Here is an 18857-nt window from a genome sequence, read left to right as displayed (position 1 = left end):
ACAAGACTGACTTTATGACCAAAATTAACCTATTTACACTTTATAGTCAATTTTAACACTAGAATGAATGTTTCTGAATCATATCGATGCCACATAGGCCGTTTATAATCGGAGAAGTTGGTTCTAGGAGGCAGTTCCCGTTTAAAACTTCCTATTAGCACTGCATGAAATTGTCAATTTTGTGCTTGTTTGGAGATGGAGGACTGTTGGCTCTGGACTGTTGGGTACACCCCCCCCAGAATTGAGTTGGAAATTGGTATTTAATTCCAATTAAATTCCTGAATTTGAATTGGCCACACCTGACAGGAAGCAGAATTTGAATTAAAGGAAGTAGAATTTAACTAAATTAAATTAAATACATCATTATACACGTATATTTTGACATCATGTATAAAAAAAATACTTATTTTTTTAGGGGGTAGATCAGATTTAATATTTCAGATAGATTGTAACTTCCATCAATGTAATTGTCTGCATCACTTCCAATCCCCCATGTTTTTTTTCTCGCAAATATACAGTGAGGGAAAAAAGTATTTGATCCCCTGCTGATTTTGTACGTTTGCCCACTGACAAAGAAATGATCAGTCTATAATTTTAATGGTAGGGTTATTTGAACAGCGAGAGACAAAATAACAACAAAATCCTGAAAAACGCATGTAAAAAATGTTATAAATTGATTTGCATTTTAATGAGGGAAATAAGTATTTGACCCCCTCTCAATCAGAAAGATTTCTGGCTCCCAGGTGTCTTTTATACAGGTAACGAGCTGAGATTAGGAGCACACTCTTAAAGGGAGTGCTCCTAAACTCAGTTTGTTACCTGTATAAAGCAATCAATCAATCAGATTCCAAACTCTCCACCATGACCAAGACCAAAGAGCTCTCCAAGGATGTCAGGGACAAGATTGTAGACCTGCACAAGGCTGGAATGGGCTACAAGACCATCGCCAAGCAGCTTGGTGAGAAGGTGACAACAGTTGGTGTGATTATTTGCAAATGGAAGAAACACAAAAGAACTGTCAATCTCCCTCGGCCTGGGTCTCATGCAAGATCTCACCTCGTGGAGTTGCAATGATCATGAGAACGGTGAGGAATCAGCCCAGAACTACACGGGAGGATCTTGTCAATGATCTCAAGGCAGCTGGGACCATAGTCACCAAGAAAACAATTGGTAACACACTACGCCGTGAAGGACTGAAATCTTGCAGCGCCCGCAAGGTCCCCCTGCTCAAGAAAGCACATATACAGGGCCGTCTGAAGTTTGCCAATGAACATCTGAATGATTCAGAGGAGAAATGGGTGAAAGTGTTGTGGTCAGATGAGACTAAAATCGAGCTCTTTGGCATCAACTCAACTCGCCGTATTTGGAGGAGGAGGAATGCTGCCTATGACCCCAAGAACACCATCCCCACCATCAAACATGGAGGTGGAAACATGATGCTTTGGGGGTGTTTTTCTACTAAGGGGACAGGACAACTTCACCGCATTAAAGGGACGATGGACGGGGCCATGTACCGTCAAATCTTGGGTGAGAACCTCCTTCCCTCAGCCAGGGCATTGAAAATGGGTCGTGGATGGATATTCCAGCATGACAATGACCCAAAACACACGGCCAAGGCAACAAAGGAGTGGCTCAAGAAGAGGCACATTAAGGTCCTGGAGTGGCCTAGCCAGTCTCTAGACCTTAATAACATAGAAAATCTGTGGAGGGAGCTGAATGTTCGAGTTGCCAAACGTTAGCCTCGAAACCTTAAAGACTTGGAGAAGATCTGCAAAGAGGAGTGGGACAAAATCCCTCCTGAGATGTGTGCAAACCTGGTGGCCAACTACAAGAAACGTCTGACCTCTGTGATTGCCAACAAGGGTTTTGCCACCAAGTACTAAGTCATGTTTTGCAGAGGGGTCAAATACTTATTTCCGTCATTAAAATGCAAATCAATTCATAAAATTGTTCACATGCGTTTTTCAGGATTTTTTTTTTGTTATTCTGTCTCTCACTGTTCAAATAAACCTACCATTAAAATTATAGACTGATCATGTCACATTGTAGGATTTTTAATGATTTTATTTGCAAATTATGGTGGAAAATAAGTATTTGGTCACCTACAAACAAGCAAGATTTCTGGCTCTCACAGACCTTTAACTTCTTCTTTAAGAGGCTCCTCTATCCTCCACTCGTTACCTGTATTAATGGAACCTGTTTGAACTTGTTATCAGTATAAAAGACACCTGTCCACAACCTCAAACAGTCACACTCCAAACTCCACTATGGCCAAGACCAAAGAGCTGTCAAAGGACACCAGAAACAAAATTGTAGACCTGCACCAGGCTGGGAAGACTGAATCTGCAATAGGTAAGCAGCTTGGTTTGAAGAAATCAACTGTGGGAGCAATTATTAGGAAATGGAAGACATACAAGACCACTGATAATCTCCCTCGATCTGGGGCTCCACGCAAGATCTCACCCCGTGGGGTCAAAATGATCACAAGAACGGTGAGCAAAAATCCCAGAACCACACGGGGGGACCTAGTGAATGACCTGCAGAGAGCTGGGACCAAAGTAACAAAGCCTACCATCAGTAACACACTACGCCGCCAAGGACTCAAATCCTGCAGTGCCAGACGTGTCCCCCTGCTTAAGCCAGTACATGTCCAGGCCAGTCTGAAGTTTGCTAGAGTGCATTTGGATGATCCAGAAGAGGATTGGGAGAATGTCATATGGTCAGATGAAACCAAAATATAACTTTTTGGTAAAAACTCAACTCGTCGTGTTTGGAGGACAAAGAATGCTGAGTTGCATCCAAAGAACACCATACCTACTGTGAAGCATGGGGGTGGAAACATCATGCTTTGGGGCTGTTTTTCTGCAAAGGGACCAGGACGACTGATCCGTGTAAAGGAAAGAATGAATGGGGCCATGTATCGTGAGATTTTGAGTGAAAACCTCCTTACATCAGCAAGGGCATTGAAGATGAAACGTGGCTGGGTATTTCAGCATGACAATGATCCCAAACACACCGCCCGGGCAACGAAGGAGTGGCTTCGTAAGAAGCATTTCAAGGTCCTGGAGTGGCCTAGCCAGTCTCCAGATCTCAACCCCATAGAAAGTCTTTGGAGGGAGTTGAAAGTCCGTGTTGCCCAGCGACAGCCCCAAAACATCACTGCTCTAGAGGAGATCTGCATGGAGGAATGGGCCAAAATACCAGCAACAGTGTGTGACAGACAACCTACGACATTATCTTAGAATATTACCTGACCATTGTAGTTATTTAAAACTTGCTTTTAGAGAACACGTTTTAAAGGTGCAATATGCAGAAGTCGCTCCATCATTTCCTGGTTCTAAAATTCATTTAAATTATAGTTTATGTGACAAAACAAGTATAGACAATTATTGTACCATCTACATCATAGTGAAATATCTTTTCAATAACAAAAAATATTGGATTTCAGCTGTTTGAAGCTGGTGTACAAAACCAAAAGAAAAAGAAGCAAAAACAAAACTTGGGAACGTAAGCATAGAAATAGCGCACATAGAACAGATCTACCACTTCTTAGACTTGCTTTCAATGAGAATGACAGATCTATAACCCACATTTCTATGTGAATTTGGTCAGTTCGCCCAAGAAGTTACATATTGTAGCTTTAAAAATAAATGTTTCAAGAACATGTTAAACATAGTATTGGTAACTATACATGATGTCTGATGGTGATGTGGATATACTCGGAATACATATCCCAAATGAAATAAATGATCTCACTCCAATACATTTTAATAGAAAGTTAGCAAAAATAGATAAGAGCTTGCTACCATGGAAAGGTAAATACCTGTCAATTTGTGGGAAAATCACCCTGATTAACTCTTTAGTATTATCCCAGTTTACCTATTAGCTTATGGTCTTGCCTACGCCTAGCGAACAGTTTTTTTAATTATATGAGAAAAAAATATTCCATTTTATTTGGAACGGCAAGCCAGACAAAATTAAAACGGGCCTATTTATATAATGAATATGAATTCGGAGGACAGAAATTATTAAATATTAAAGCATTAGACCTATCACTAAAAGCTTCAGTCATACAAAAGTTATACTTAAATCCGAACTGGTTCTGTAGCAAATTAGTAAGATTGTCTCACCCAATGTTCAAGAATGGCCTTTTTCCCTTTATTCAGATTACAACCTCTCACTTTCAGTTATTTGAAAAGGAAATAATCTCCCAAATATCACAATTTCTAAAACAAGCCATAGAAAGTTGGTTGCAATTTCAATTTAATCCTCCAGAAACGACAGAACAAATAATGCAACAAATACTGGCTTAAGCAGGGGGACACATCTGGCACTGCAGGATTTGAGTCCTTGGCGGCGTAGTGTGTTACTGATGGTAGGCTTTGTTACTTTGGTCCCAGCTCTCTGCAGGTCATTCACTAGGTCCCCCCGTGTGGTTCTGGGATTTTTGCTCACCGTTCTTGTGATCATTTTGACCCCACGGGGTGAGATCTTGCGTGGAGCCCCAGATCGAGGGAGATTATCAGTGGTCTTGTATGTCTTCCATTTCCTAATAATTGCTCCCACAGTTGATTTCTTCAAACCAAGCTGCTTACCTATTGCAGATTCAGTCTTCCCAGCCTGGTGCAGGTCTACAATTTTGTTTCTGGTGTCCTTTGACAGCTCTTTGGTCTTGGCCATAGTGGAGTTTGGAGTGTGACTGTTTGAGGTTGTGGACAGGTGTCTTTTATACTGATAACAAGTTCAAACAGGTGCCATTAATACAGGTAACGAGTGGAGAAAGAAGAAGTTACAGGTCTGTGAGAGCCAGAAATATTGCTTGTTTGTAGGTGACCAAATACTTATTTTCCACCATAATTTGCTAATAAAATCATTAAAAATCCTACAATGTGACTTTCTGGATTTTTTTTCCTCAATTTGTCTGTCATAGTTGACGTGTACCTATGATGAAAATTACAGGCCTCTCTCATCTTTTTAAGTGGGAGAACTTGCACAATTGGTGGCTGACTAAATACTTTTTTTCCCCACTGTACATGTTATTAATTATTAAGAACAAATACATTTCCCATTAGATCAAACACTCAGAAAAGGAAGGGAGCCATCTAACATCTCATGGCAAAAATAGAGACAAAATACTGTTTGACATCTTTGAGTTATAATCAAACTAATATTTTAAATGGTATCTGTATTCTTTAGTAAGAGGTAGCAGATGCTTTTGGCAAAATAGTTAAATCAATTCTATTTCCTCTAGTTTAAATTCAATTGAAATTCTGCTTACTGTGGGGTGTGGCCAATTCAATCTAGAATTTATGGGTTGAATTTAAATTAAATTCCGAAATTGACCCTGACCCCCTCCATCCCTCCTACTCTGCTGCGTCTCCTTCGGGAGATGAAAGACAACAAGAACATACTCAAAACAATAGCATTTCGCCACCAGATGATAGTGCTACTCTTGTGTTGGTACAAAATATTGAAGTGGGTCCAGTCCAAAGCACCGTTCTTGCCACCTTGGAGGGATTTGGAGACATTCAAAAGGGGTCTAGAAGGTTTTCCACTTTTTTAAGTTGAAACACCAAGAATATCAGTGCTGATAGAATGCCTATTGGTACTTTTCACAGTGGGAGGCTGTTCCTTCTCTTGTTAGAACATTTACATTTTAGTCATTTAGCAGACACTCTTATCCAGAGCGACTTACAGTTAGTGAGTGCATACATGTTTCATACTGGCCCCCCGTGGGAAACGAACCCACAACCCTGGCGTTGCAAGCGCCATGCTCTACCAACTGAGCTACAGGGGACTTTAGCACAAACCGGTACCTGCTGCGTGCTGACCAGGTAGTGACGAACCTGCCATTTCTACTTGTTAGTAGAGCACTCTCTGGTGGAGTACTGATGGGTGTCATTTATACACAGGGCCCCGTGTAGCTCAGTTGGTAGAGCATGGCGCTTGCAACGCCAGGGTTGTGGGTTCGTTTCCCAAGGGGGGCCAGTAGGAAAATGTATGCACTCACTAACTGTAAGTCACTCTGGATAAGAGCGTCTGCTAAATGACTAAAATGTATATGGCTGTGGTAATTACACAGATATTTGGGGACAGAGCTATGGACAATTTTGTGGGTAAGCCCCAACTGAATCTAGGTGACTCTTGGTCCCACCTTGAGCCATTTCAATTCATCTAAGTGAGAGGGTTCAAGATGAGTATAAGGTGGAAGCTTCAGAATAATCCTAACTATCTTATTCTGAGAGGTCTGAAGTTTATTATTGACACCCTGGGGGGGGGGGGGGGGGGGACTGCTGTACCAGGAGGCACAAGCATAATCAAAATGACACTGCACAAGGGGCCCTGCCAGTGTTATTTACATAAGTATTCAGACCCTTTGCTATGAGACTAGAAATTGAGCTCAGGTGCATCCTGTTTCCATTGATCATCCTTGAGATGTTTCTACAACTTGATTGGAGTCCACCTGTGATACATTCAATTGATTGGACAGCTATTTTCAGGTCTCTCCAGAGATGTTCGGCTGGGCCACTCAAGGACATTCAGAGACTTGTCCCGAAGCCACTCCTGCGTTGTCTTGGCTGTGTGCTTAGGGTCATTGTCCTGTTGGAAGATTAACCTTCGCCCCAGTCTGAGGTCCTGAGCACTCTAGAGCAGGTGTTCATCAAGAAATTCTCTGTGCTTTGCTCCGTTCATATTTCCCTCGATCCTGACTAGTCTCCCAGTCCCTGCCGCTGAAAAACTTCCCCACAGCATGATGCTGCCACCACCATGCCTCACCATAGGGATGTTGCCAGGTTTCCTCCAGACGTGATGCTTGGCATTCAGGCTAAAGAGTTCAATCTTGGTTTCATCAGACCAGAGAATCTTGTTTCTCATGGTCTGAGAGTCCTTTAGGTGCTTTTTGGGAAACTTCAAGCGGTCTGTCATGTGCCTTTTACTGAGGAGTGGCTTTCGTCTGGCCAATCTACAATTAAGGCCTGACTGGTGGAGTGCTGCAGAGATGGTTGTCATTCTGGAAGGTTCTCCCATCTCCACAGAGGAACTCTGGAGCTCTGTCAGAGTGACCATCGGGTTCTTGGTCACCACCCTGACCAAGGCCCTTCTCCCCCGATTGCTCAGTTTGGCCAGGCGGCCAGCTCTAGGAAGAGTCTTGGTGGTTCCAAATGTCTTCCATTTAAGAATGATGGAGGCCACTGTGTTCTTGGGGACCTTCAATGCTGCAGAAATGTTTTTGTACCCTTCCCCAGATCTGTGCCTCGACAGAATCCTTTCTCGGAGCTCTATGGACAATTCCTTCGACATCATGGCTTGGTTTTTGCTCTGACATGCACTGTCAACTGTGGGACCTTATATAGACAGGTGTGTGCCTTTCCAAATAATGTCCAATCAGTTGCATTTACCACAGGTGGACTCCAATCAAGTTGTAGAAACATCTCAAGGATGATCAATGGAAACATGATGCACCTGAGCTCAATTTCTAGTTTTATAGCAAAGGGTCTGAATACTTTTGTAAAAAATGTTTTTCTGTTTTTATAGTTAATACATTTGCAAAAATGTCTAAACATCTGTTTTCACTTTGTCATTATGGAGTATTGTATGTAGATTGATAAATTGGAAAAAATGTATTTAATCAATTTTAGAATAATTCTGTAATGTAACAATGTGGAAAAAGTAATTGGGTCTGAATACTTTCCAAATGCATTGACCAGATGTCTCTGCTTGAGTTGGTTCACATGTTAAAAATGAATCTTTCATAAATCACATTACGGGTGGGTTCAAAATGTACTTGTAAATTATCAAGGATTTTCTTTGAATTTTTTCTATCCTCTTCCCCCAGATCTAGGTGACGCTGAACCATATGGCACTCTCTTCCAATAATACTGAGCAAAGTTGCTACTTGTACATGCGGGTCTTTCTTTATCGAAGCCCATAGCGATTTCATAATTCTCCCACTGATCACGGAAAAACAACCAGTTTTGATACAAATCGCCTTTCATTTCCATGGCGCTAGGCACGGGAATTTGACTGAAAGACATTGCTGGCTCTTCGTCCTCGCTCATTTCTTCCACTTGTTTGCGTTAATCCGACAGTGAATACATTGTCCACATACTTTATCATCTTTTCAATAGCGCTTGACTTTGGGTTCATTTCTCTGACACCATGTTAATATGTGTATGTGACTAACCCACGTCGGAGAGTTAGATAAAATGCAAGCATAATCCTTACTCATGTATACCATGTTACAGGTAACGACATCCCAATTAGACACTCATAATGCCCCTGTTTATCTATCCTAGATAGGTGACCCACTAGCGCCATCTCTGGGTTGGCATTATGCCCATTATCCCAACACCAGGGGATCTCCCCAATTTGATCTTGAATCCAAACAGGATTGATTCTGTTTTACACAGTTTATTGTCAGATAACAATTTATTAACATTTAGAAGTTCTGCACTTAGGGATTTTTCAACCAAATAAAGTGAATCTTGTGTTTCTCTTGGGACACAAGAAGCGCAGAATTATCTGCGTAAAGAAAGAGGTCACATGAACAGGCTGCTTTCATGTCATTGATGTACAGCAGGAAGAGAAGAGGCACAAGAATACTCCCTTGAGGAATTTTGAATTTTCCTTAGGTGTTCAGTAAGGTACAGTAAGCAAGTGTCTGTGGAATGGGACTGAAGATCATATAACCGACAATGACTGAGATGTATTTATCAATCTGTTCATACAAAATATTTTCCATGACCTTAGATAGTACACACAGGCCTGTAGTTTCCCTGGTCCAACTTACTCCCTTTTTTGAAGAGAGGAATTACGCTTGCATGTTTCATGCCACTAGGGAACATCTCCTGTTCTATTGACAGATTAACTATGTGTTACACATGGTCCTATTTGTAAGTCGCTCTGGATAAGAGCGTCTGCTAAATGACGTAAATGTAAATGTAAATGTATAATACCAAAGATGTTGGATAAATGAAGATGTCCCACTCAGGCCATTTACCATTGGAAAAAATGGTAAGTTCCCATCTGCTTAAGGGGGTGGCTCTCCCATAGGCACCAATGCATTAGCAGCTGGGTCTTGTCTGCTTAGTTCATTGACAACAGTAGTGAATAAGCATTAAGACTGTGTCTGCCACTTCAGTCTTGTCAGAAGTGACTTGACATTTAATATCCAGGCTGAGACTACTAGTCTTGGTCTAAAGTCTTGTTACTATATCCCTAGCTGCTTCAGAGACTTCCAGAGCTTACATGGATTGTTTCCATGCAATAACTGAAATTAGCCCACTCAACTACCCCATCCCCATATTGTTATTTATTTTGCTAATTTGCACCCCAGTATCTCTATTTGCACATAATCTCTTGCACATCTATCATTCCAGTGTTAATACTAATTGTAATTATTTTGCACTATGGCCTATTTATTGCCTTACCTCCATAACTTGCTACATTTGCACACACTGTATATATATTTTCTGTGGTATTTTTGACTTTGTTTTGTTTTACCCCATATGTAACTCTGTGTTGTTGTTTTTATCGCACTGCTTTGCTTTATCTTAGCCAGGTCGCAGTTGTAAATGAGAACTTGTTCTCAACTGGCTTACCTGGTTAAATAAAGGTGAAATAAATAATAATAATAATAAATAACTGATGCTGATGAATACTGTATTCACATGTCAACTGATTCATTTACATCTGGACCAACCAAGCTAACATCAAATGTTCCCACAATTTTAGAGAATATTCCCTTAAGAGTCTCATTAGGTCATTAACTAATGTTTTCATAGGAATGTTCCTGTGATGTGCAAGTAATGTTTCCAAGAGACCATTCCCTTAATGTCAAATAGAACATACCCAGAAAGTGGTTACCATGTTCTCAGAACTTAAGATGTTGTTCTAGACATGTTTCATGAGAACGTTGCAAGAACATCCATGTGTCCAGTTTTCTGTGGGTTAGGAGAATATTCTATCAACGTCCCACCATACATACACAGAACATGGTTGCCATGTTCTCAGAACATAAGATATTAATGTTCTACACACGTTTCATGGGAACGTGGCAAGACCATTTATGTGTAAAAAAAAAAAAACATCTCAGACATGTTTGCTCTAAATGGTACTGTATATGTGGTGTGGATTTCAAGAAGATGATTGAGAGATGCTCAGCTATATATACACTGAACAAAAATATAAACGCAACATGAAACAATTTCAAAGATTTTACTGAGTTACAGTTCATATAAGGAAATCAGACAATTGAAATAAATTCATTAGCCCCTAATCTATGGATTTCATATGACTGGGAATAAAGATATGCATCTGTTGGTCACAGATACCTTTTTTTATTTAAAGGTAAGGGCATGGATCAGAAAACCAGTCAGTATCTGGTTTTCTGGTGTCCCACTCCTCTTCTATGGCTGTGCGAAGTTGCTGGATATTGGCGGGAACTGGAACACGCTGTTGTACACGCCAATCGAAAGCATCCCAAATATGCTCAATGGGTGTCATGTCTGGTGAGTATGCAGGCCATGGAAGAACTGGGACATTTTCAGCTTCCAGTATTTGTGTACAGATCCTTGCGACATGAGGCCATGTATTATCATGCTGAAACATCAGCTGATGGCAGCGGATGAATGGCACGACAATGGGTCTCAGGATCTCGTCTCGGTATCTCTGTCCATTCAAATTGCAATCGATAAAATGCAATTGTGTTCATTGTCCGTAGTTTATGCCTGCCCATACCATAACCACACCACCATGGGGCACTCAACATTGACATCAGCAAACTGCTCGTCCACATGACTTCATACACACTATCTTACAAAACTGCACATTTTAGAGTATCCTTTTATTGTCCCTAGCACAATGTTCACCTGTGTAATGATCATGCTGTTTAATCAGCTTCTTGATATGCTATACCTGTCAGGTGGGTGGATTATCTTGGCAAAGGAGAAATACTCACTAACAGGGATTTAAACAAATGTGAGCACAATATTTTAGAGAAATAAGCTTTTAGTGCATATGGAAAACATGGAACATGGGACCAACACTTTACGTGTTGAGTTTATTTTTTGTTCAGTGTAAATAGAATGTTCCCCTTCCTAATGAAAAACTGGACACTCAATCATTAGGGGAACATTACAAGTAACATTACAAACACGTTCTATCTCCCTAGACTTGTTAGCTGGGAATGCAGGGAGTTGTACAATTTCAACATTATATCAGACATATTTACTTTAAATCCATTGTTCCTATAGGTTATGTATTATTGTAGGTAATATCTGATTTATATATTAAATAATGTCGTATCAAAACCAATTGATAGCTTCGAGCAATACGTTTCCCTTCATGACGACGTGTTTGGCCAAAACATGGCTTGTGCAACAAGGAGGTGCATCTTGGGATATGTAGTAAGTAATTTAGGTACATACCGCCAATTCTAAATACTTTAACCATCAAAACACAACAAGGACCATGATGCTGCTCGAAATTGCGCATGGGCATGGGATATTGCAGACCGCTGATGACCATAAAGAATGATAGAGGCTTCTAGTGCCAAAAATATTATTAGCATGGGCGGCGCCATTGAGCGCTTCCACCATTTTAATGTGGCCAACTGGGTGGGACTTCAACTTCATTGGCTGATCCCTCCTGGTGACCCTGTTGGAGTCATGTCCAACCGGGTCCTCGTGAGTGATCAGCCAATCGTGAAGAAGAAAATTGACTTCTTCAAATTGGAAATAGTCTAATGGAGCTGCCTATGCTGTCACAGACGCTAGAATTGCACAGCTACAAAGATGAGTCCTCTATATATCTCTATGCTGATAACTCATCTAATATGCTAGCTACTTCGTTGAAATAAAAGGTACCAGAAAACTGCGAGCGAAGCACCACTGGAGCCATTTGAGGAGAAAGTAATAAAGTAAAATATGTTATTTTGTTCTGGTTTGTGTAATTTGAAGGAAGGATGCATATCGAAGTATTTCTCAAATACACTCAATCTAGCTTGCTTTCTGAGTCAGCCTGCCCGCTCGGCGCCTTGAAACAATGCATACCTACAAAGCAGTTCGGATTTGTTAGGCTAGTAGCTAACGCTACATTTATCATATGCGAAGTTTAAATGGTAAGCTAGCTATCTAATGATATCATTTTCAGCGCTTCTACAACACACTACTCAACATTTTAGGTGTAGTTACTTCAAGCGAACTAGTGTAGTGTGTACGTTCGCTTGCTAGGTCTTTACATGGCGTGCACATTTAGGATTTTGCCGATTGAGAGGCTAGTTAGCGAGCTAGCTAAGCTAGCATTGCAACCCCCCTGACCGCCATCTTTTTAAAGGAATAGATGTGATGATGCGCAATCATCATGCACACCATCGCTACATGTAAACCAGCTACTATTTTGTGAGATGAAAGGTGTATGCTCAGTCGAGTGGATAGCTACTTAGCTGTACATTAAGCCATATGTATTTTAATTGCTAAGTGTGTCAGATTTTGGCTTAACTATTTTCCTAAAATTGGACGTGACATGGGGAAAAAAGTGTGCTTTTGTGAATGTTTATCTCTGCATCATTGCTGTTGCCTAGCTACAGATTGTTTCACCAGATAATGTGAATTAACCAAATATTTTTGGTGTCCACTACTGGGAGTTACAGGTTAGGTACTGTTTGGTGTACCTACAGATTGCAACACCAGATAATGTAATTACAGGTTTTCAGCTGGTATTGGTGATACAATCTTCGTTCTCGATTTGTGGAAACGGGAGTCCTATAACATGAGTTGCAGGGGCTCTTTTTGAATTTAGAAAATGCTCCGTTATTAAAATATTTGTTTTGCTCCATGAAGTAATCCAACAATGTGTACGCTGCCATCTTGTCTCTTTCAAGTCTTCTCTCATTGATCGAGACAGGGCTGTCATGACATGCGGCACTTTGGGGTGGACACCCACCTGCCTCGATCAATGGGAGAATATTTGAAATAGACAAGATGGCAGCGTACACATTGTTGGATTACTTAATGGAGCAAAACATTTATTTATTTTATGGAGCATTTTCTTAGTTCAAACGCTCCACCTGCAACTGGACACGGACATTTTAGAAGATACATTTTTGGCCGAATTGAGAACGAAGATAGTATTGTTAAGGTTGGTCGAAAATTCTCTGTGATACACCAAACAGTACCTAATCTGTAGCTAGCTGTTACCCAGCAAAATGCTCAATTCTTTGCCCATTTTACAAATTCTAAGTGATCAGGTGTCTGTGTAGGCTATATTACTTAGGCTAGATGTAATGTGTAGTCACATTTTTGATTAATTTGACTTTTAGTTTATAATTTAGCTACCACTGATAGCTCAAAGTCTTTGTCATAAAATACTAGCCTAATTGACTCGAGTAAACCTTACTGTCTGGGAGGATGCCATCTGAAACTCCATCGGAGTGTCTCATATTTTCTGAACTGCACCCCTCCCTTCATTTTCTAATTCCAATATTTGTTTATTTTGTTTGGCAGGGCACGGACACTCAGGTCGTGAGATGGGATGTGTGTACTGCTGGAGGAATAAGGAGCTGAAAGAGGAGCAAAGTATCCATTGAAAACACTAGACTCTCAGACGTTTTACAGAACAGGGAAGAAGTGCTCTCCTGTTGCCAGTATGTCGGCTGTTCCTGCGGCAGTCCCGGCGCTTGTTAATCCCCCGCCACCAGAGTTCACCAACCCCAACAAGCCTGGCAGGAAAACTAACCAACTACAGTACATGCAGAATGTTGTGGTGAAGACTCTATGGAAACATCAGTTTGCGTGGCCCTTTTACACGCCTGTGGATGCCATCAAATTATGTCTTGCTGTAAGTCGAGTTCACACTCAGTCGTTTTTTTCTCTGTTATTGGTAGTTAGTAATGGGTAGAAGCAGATCCTTAAAGGTAGTAGGGATGGCCCCGCCAAGAAATAATCGTGGTCGACCAAAAGTTGTCTGTTCTTTCGACCAATCGATTGGTCGAAATGTTTAAAGTGTATTTTTCCATATATAGACACACCCTATGTGTTTCAATAAAATAAACTATATGCATTGCGCTTGTCTGATGCTTTAAGCTTACGGTTTGATGAAATAATACAAATGCCGCAAGAGGGCGCCAGAGATCTAGATAACCAGAAGAAAAAACTTAACCTGACCCTACTATTCTCCTCCCGCTCCTGCTGGCTTTCGCAGATTCTGCCATTACTCTCCTGGTAATAGGCTACACGAGGAGTCGGCAACCTTTCTCATGTGGAATGCCAATTTATCTTACCATTTCTACCGATCTGCGTGCGTGCCAGTTATGGTTTTCATGTGCACATTTTCTTTAAACAGTTTCATTTCATTGATAAGGTCTTCATATCTCAAAATCATTGTCATGTGGTTAATCAAAATTCTATCCAAATGAAAATTATACAAACCTAAAAAGTAACTTCTGTTGCCATTGCCAACTATGTAAAAATAGCCTACATAAAGCCTCAAATAAAAACATTGCAGCCAGCAGGTAGAACATATCCTGATTAAAAACAAATATCCTATGAATCACATTGGCTACACATGGCCTGTCTGCAACGAACTTGAAACATTGTGTCAACTATTAACTTTGGTCCGGCCGAAGCTTGCGCTAGTGAACTTGCAACATTGTATAAAATATTCTGGGCCCACAGTTTCCTGCGCCAGTAAGCTCGGGACAGACACAGCTGTAGGCTATTTGCATAAGGGATAAGAAGCAGTGCTCGACTTGGGCAGTAGCTCACCGGAGCTGAGTACCGGCACCTCAAATGTTCTACTGCTTGAGTTCCTGCTCCTCTTATAGAATATTAGCTCAAAAGTATTGTGGAGCTCCTGCACCTAAATATAAACAGTTCCAGCTCCCAAAATGAGTACCGGAACCTATTTCATTCCAGGTCCAGCACTGATGAGAAGTAATCAGGTAGACCTATTTTTGATGTTCCACTGAATCAGAGCATGACATTTTTCCCTTTCACGCTTAGTGGTTATCGAAAGGGAGAGCGCTGGAAAGATTTTTCAAATACATTGAGGAACTATTGTGATTCTCAATGGATGTAAAAACATACTTAGTTTGCTTGCAGTTTGAGGTGAAGAAAACATTACTTTGAGAAGCTCCACAGGTCATTAGTGGTGGTGCGTTAAGCCAATCAGAAATACTATCATCCCCAAATGGGCACATTTATATGCCTACATTTGTGAGCAGGCCAGGTAGCCTATAGGCCTACTTCTATGCGTGCGTGTCCTTACTCAACATTGACAGGATCGCTCCAAACAAAAGACAATGACTAAATTGACAACATTTGTAAATGGAATGAAATAAACCAAAACTTGTTTCTCACAAGTGTAGCATAGGCTGTGCTCTCTGCAAACAATATGTCCACTTTGACAATGAGAATTGGAAGACTGGAATAATAATATTGAATGCAATATAATTAATTACAGTAACCAAAGTAACAAACATTGTAGATTAGAAATTACAGGAATTAACGGTAAATGTACTCCTGGTGATATATGTAATGGGGAATTGATATACACTAACAATCAAACGCACACAATGAAGTTATGAAACAATGAATGTGCACAAATTGGCAGGAGAAAGCGCATTCTGGAAAGAGAAGTGCATTGTGCATCTGGGCGCTTGGTCAATCTGACTTCTGCATTGGCCATACAGCATTTACGGTGACATGGCCTCAGCAGAAGTCAGGGCATTCATACTTCTTGCGCTTCCCGGAGCAGTGCAGAGCTGTTGTCAAGGAAGTGAGTTTGTGTTTATACAGGATGTACCGCCCCCATCTACCGTCAACCAATCATGTTTATACAGAGCCCTCCGCGTTTTTACAACATTTTGGAGGCGCATGGCGATACGGTACGGAGCTCGATTTGGCCTCTGCATGCCTCTGGAGGCTCCGCAATTGCGTCACACCCTCCATATGGAGCACATTTTCGAATCAAGCATAGATTGGCTTTTAGTCTTCCAATGGATTAGTTCACTGAGATGGGCGCAAAGACATATGTATTTATTTATTTGTTACTGCTCGACTAAAACAATCTTGGTCGACCAACAGACTAAAAGCTAGAATCCTTAATTGAAACAATAACAAAGCAGTCACAGCAGTCAGCTGAGGGATGGCCCTGGAGAAATGTAACCACTCTCAATTTCATAACCAGCGCTATGGATGCAAGGACTGATCATCGATGATATCAAAATTATAGTTTTAAAGGCCCAGTCCTGTCAAAAATGTGTGTTTTTATATATATTTCCACACTGAGGTTGGAAATAATACTGTGAAAATTATGATAATTCCCTTTTACTCTTAAGAGCTGTTTGAAAAGACCTCTGAAATTTCAGCCTGTTTTGGTGGGATGGAGTTTTGGCCTGCCTGGTGCCATACCAATAAGTTCCAAACCTCTCCGCCAATAACGGCTCATTTTCAGTTTTCTCCTCCCCACTCAGACCACTCTTACAGTCCCAGCAAATTTCTTGAGAAATTCCTCTTTGCTAAGAAGCAATTTTTGTTTATTTTTTACAATTTTAATTGAAAACGATCACAGTAAGGTACTTTGTTGTTACCCAGAAATGATTTGATTTTTTTGATAAAAACAGCTGCATTGGACCTTTTTAACCATGTTTTGAGGCTATACAATGTTTGTTTAGATTTACGTTTACAAACATTGGAGTAAAACAAGATTATATTTTCGGTTCTGATAGGGTGTGACAGTTTAACTAAGCTCATGAGGCATTTATAATTTATATTCTCCAAGAATCAATGGGTATATGTCATTAATTTATAAGTCCAGAAATGGATGTAACAACTAAGGATTCTAGCTTTAACTCTACGGGTGCGTTCGTAAATTCGGAGCGTTGTCAGATTGTCCGTTTGTAAATTCAGAGCGTTTCGCTCTCGGAGTGTTCAGAGCGCACGCTGGATGCTTCTGGCCGAGGCGTAGGGTTGATCGGAGCGTTCTAACCTCACAATAGCAGCCAAGCACCCAAGCTAACTGGCTAAAGTTAGCTAGCTTGCTAGCTACTTCCAGACATAAATGAGAGAACACCTCACTCTGACTTTTTTTCTCGCCCTAGCAGAGCTGGTTAGGCTGTTTTCATGTTATCCAGAGTGCTGATGATTGTAACTGTGCTGCTGGCAACAATTTAATTATGTTTTTTTGCAGAGGTTTGCTGACACCGGCCATATTCAACGGGTGTTGAGCGTTCGTAAATTCATCAGTTATTCTGCGCTCTGACACACTCGGACGAGAGTGCTCTGAAATCGAAGTAGATTGTCAGAGCAAATTTAGGCTCTGGGTAGAAGCAGGCTGTTATATTTGAATGTAAATACTCTGTGTGGATGTGTGTACATTTTGGTGTGGTTCCTAAGTAGTAGTTCTATTACGATGTGTAAAAGGATGAACCCCTCATTGTTCAACATTCATCTTAAAACATGTTGTTTATTTCCCGGCCATGATTTTATTGCTCCTTCATAGTGAATGGTTCTTTCCAATTGATGCTGTCATATAGGACTATCATAAAGTTATCAAGAGCCCAATGGACATGGGAACAATAAAGAAGAGGCTAGAGAATAACTACTACTGGAGCGCCAGCGAATGCATGCAGGACTTCAACACGATGTTTACCAACTGTTATATCTACAACAAGGTAAATTCTCCTTTACCATTAATTCCAAATCTAGATAGAAAAAAAGTTGTTCAAAGAGTATACTTCCTTTTTAGCCGTTTTTTTCACAGGATCACATACACAGACATTTACACACACAGATGGTTTTCCAGTGACATTCATTTAAACTTTTGAACTTTATTTTGACTCATCAAGATGAGGATTGTGATTTGAATGTATTTATACTTGCTCTACTCTGTCTAGACGCGCCCCATCACCTTTCTAGGTATTGTTGATAGCTGTGATGATTTTGATCAGGCGATTTATCTGACCTTCACCTTCATCTTCACCCATAACTCATTCCCTCTTGTGTTCCCACAGCCTACAGATGACATTGTGCTGATGGCCCAAGCTCTGGAGAAAATATTCTTACAGAAAGTGGCCCAAATGCCTCAGGAGGAGGTGGAGCTGCTACCACCGGCCCCCAAAGTCAAAGCTGCCCACAAACCAGGAGGGCATGTTAGTGCAGGTAACTCCAGCCTTTCACAGTTGGGAGGGACTCATGTGCTGAGGAAAAGTTGTGTCTGTCTTTTACAAATGTTTGCTTCCCGCATCTTTCTTACAGGGGGCCAAGCACAGGCTGAGTCAACAGATTCACCCCCATCCACTTATCCCAGCTCCCCTCCACCTGTTTGTCAGACTCCTGTCATAGCAGCTACGCCAGTGCCAACCATCATCTCTGTTACCCCTGTCCAAGCTGTGTCTCCCGCTGCCTCCATGATGGCTGTGGTTCCCACGGCACAGCCAGTCATCAAAGTAAGTCCAGAAAGTCTTGCAGGTATTGGAAACAACGTTGGGTGTGGATATGGTGGGAGCATTTGGGTCTGAGCAAGTGTGATGTCATTAGTGTTTGTGAAAATGTGTGTATGTTAATTTGTTTGTTGTTTTTGTCTATGTATTTTTATTTTTTATAAAATAGATTTTAAAAAATGTAATGTAGAAATGTTAAGAAGTAAGTCCAGAAAGACGGGCCGCTCTAGGGGGTCTTTTTTTAAAGTTCTACAGTCTAACGGGATTTCGTGTGGGGGGGGCGTATTTTACAATTTTACTCCTCAAAATGTTTTCTTAGGATGTAATCTATTAGAAATCAGAGAAAATATGGAGTATTCCATGTCTTGATTAAGAGAAGCAGGCCACTGATGTAATTGTGTTTGACCACCGTCAT

The 18857-nt window shown here is 40.9% G+C and overlaps 1 protein-coding gene across 11 annotated transcripts in view; it reads left to right on the top strand.

Moving 5' to 3' along the window:
- Positions 1-11570: 11570 nt before the first annotated feature.
- Positions 11571-18857, top strand: part of brd3b (bromodomain containing 3b) — a 28016-nt gene continuing 20729 nt past the window's right edge. For 3 of the 11 annotated variants that reach the window (XM_084177217.1, XM_084177216.1, XM_084177221.1), the window contains exons 1-5: positions 11807-11920; positions 13506-13839; positions 17537-17674; positions 18014-18161; positions 18258-18448. In XM_084177217.1, coding sequence (XP_084033343.1) covers positions 13648-13839; positions 17537-17674; positions 18014-18161; positions 18258-18448 — 669 coding nt within the window. In that variant the 5' untranslated portion in view covers positions 11807-11920; positions 13506-13647. Of the gene's footprint in view, positions 11921-13505; positions 13840-17536; positions 17675-18013; positions 18162-18257; positions 18449-18857 lie in introns of all 11 variants that reach the window. The other 8 variants (XM_084177225.1, XM_084177220.1, XM_084177223.1 and 5 more) reach the window with 4 other exon arrangements.

Source organism: Coregonus lavaretus (genome assembly GCF_964263955.1).
Source record: "Coregonus lavaretus genome assembly, chromosome: 14".
NCBI classification, from domain to species: domain Eukaryota; kingdom Metazoa; phylum Chordata; class Actinopteri; order Salmoniformes; family Salmonidae; genus Coregonus; species Coregonus lavaretus.
This window is presented reverse-complemented; position numbering and strand designations above follow the sequence as displayed.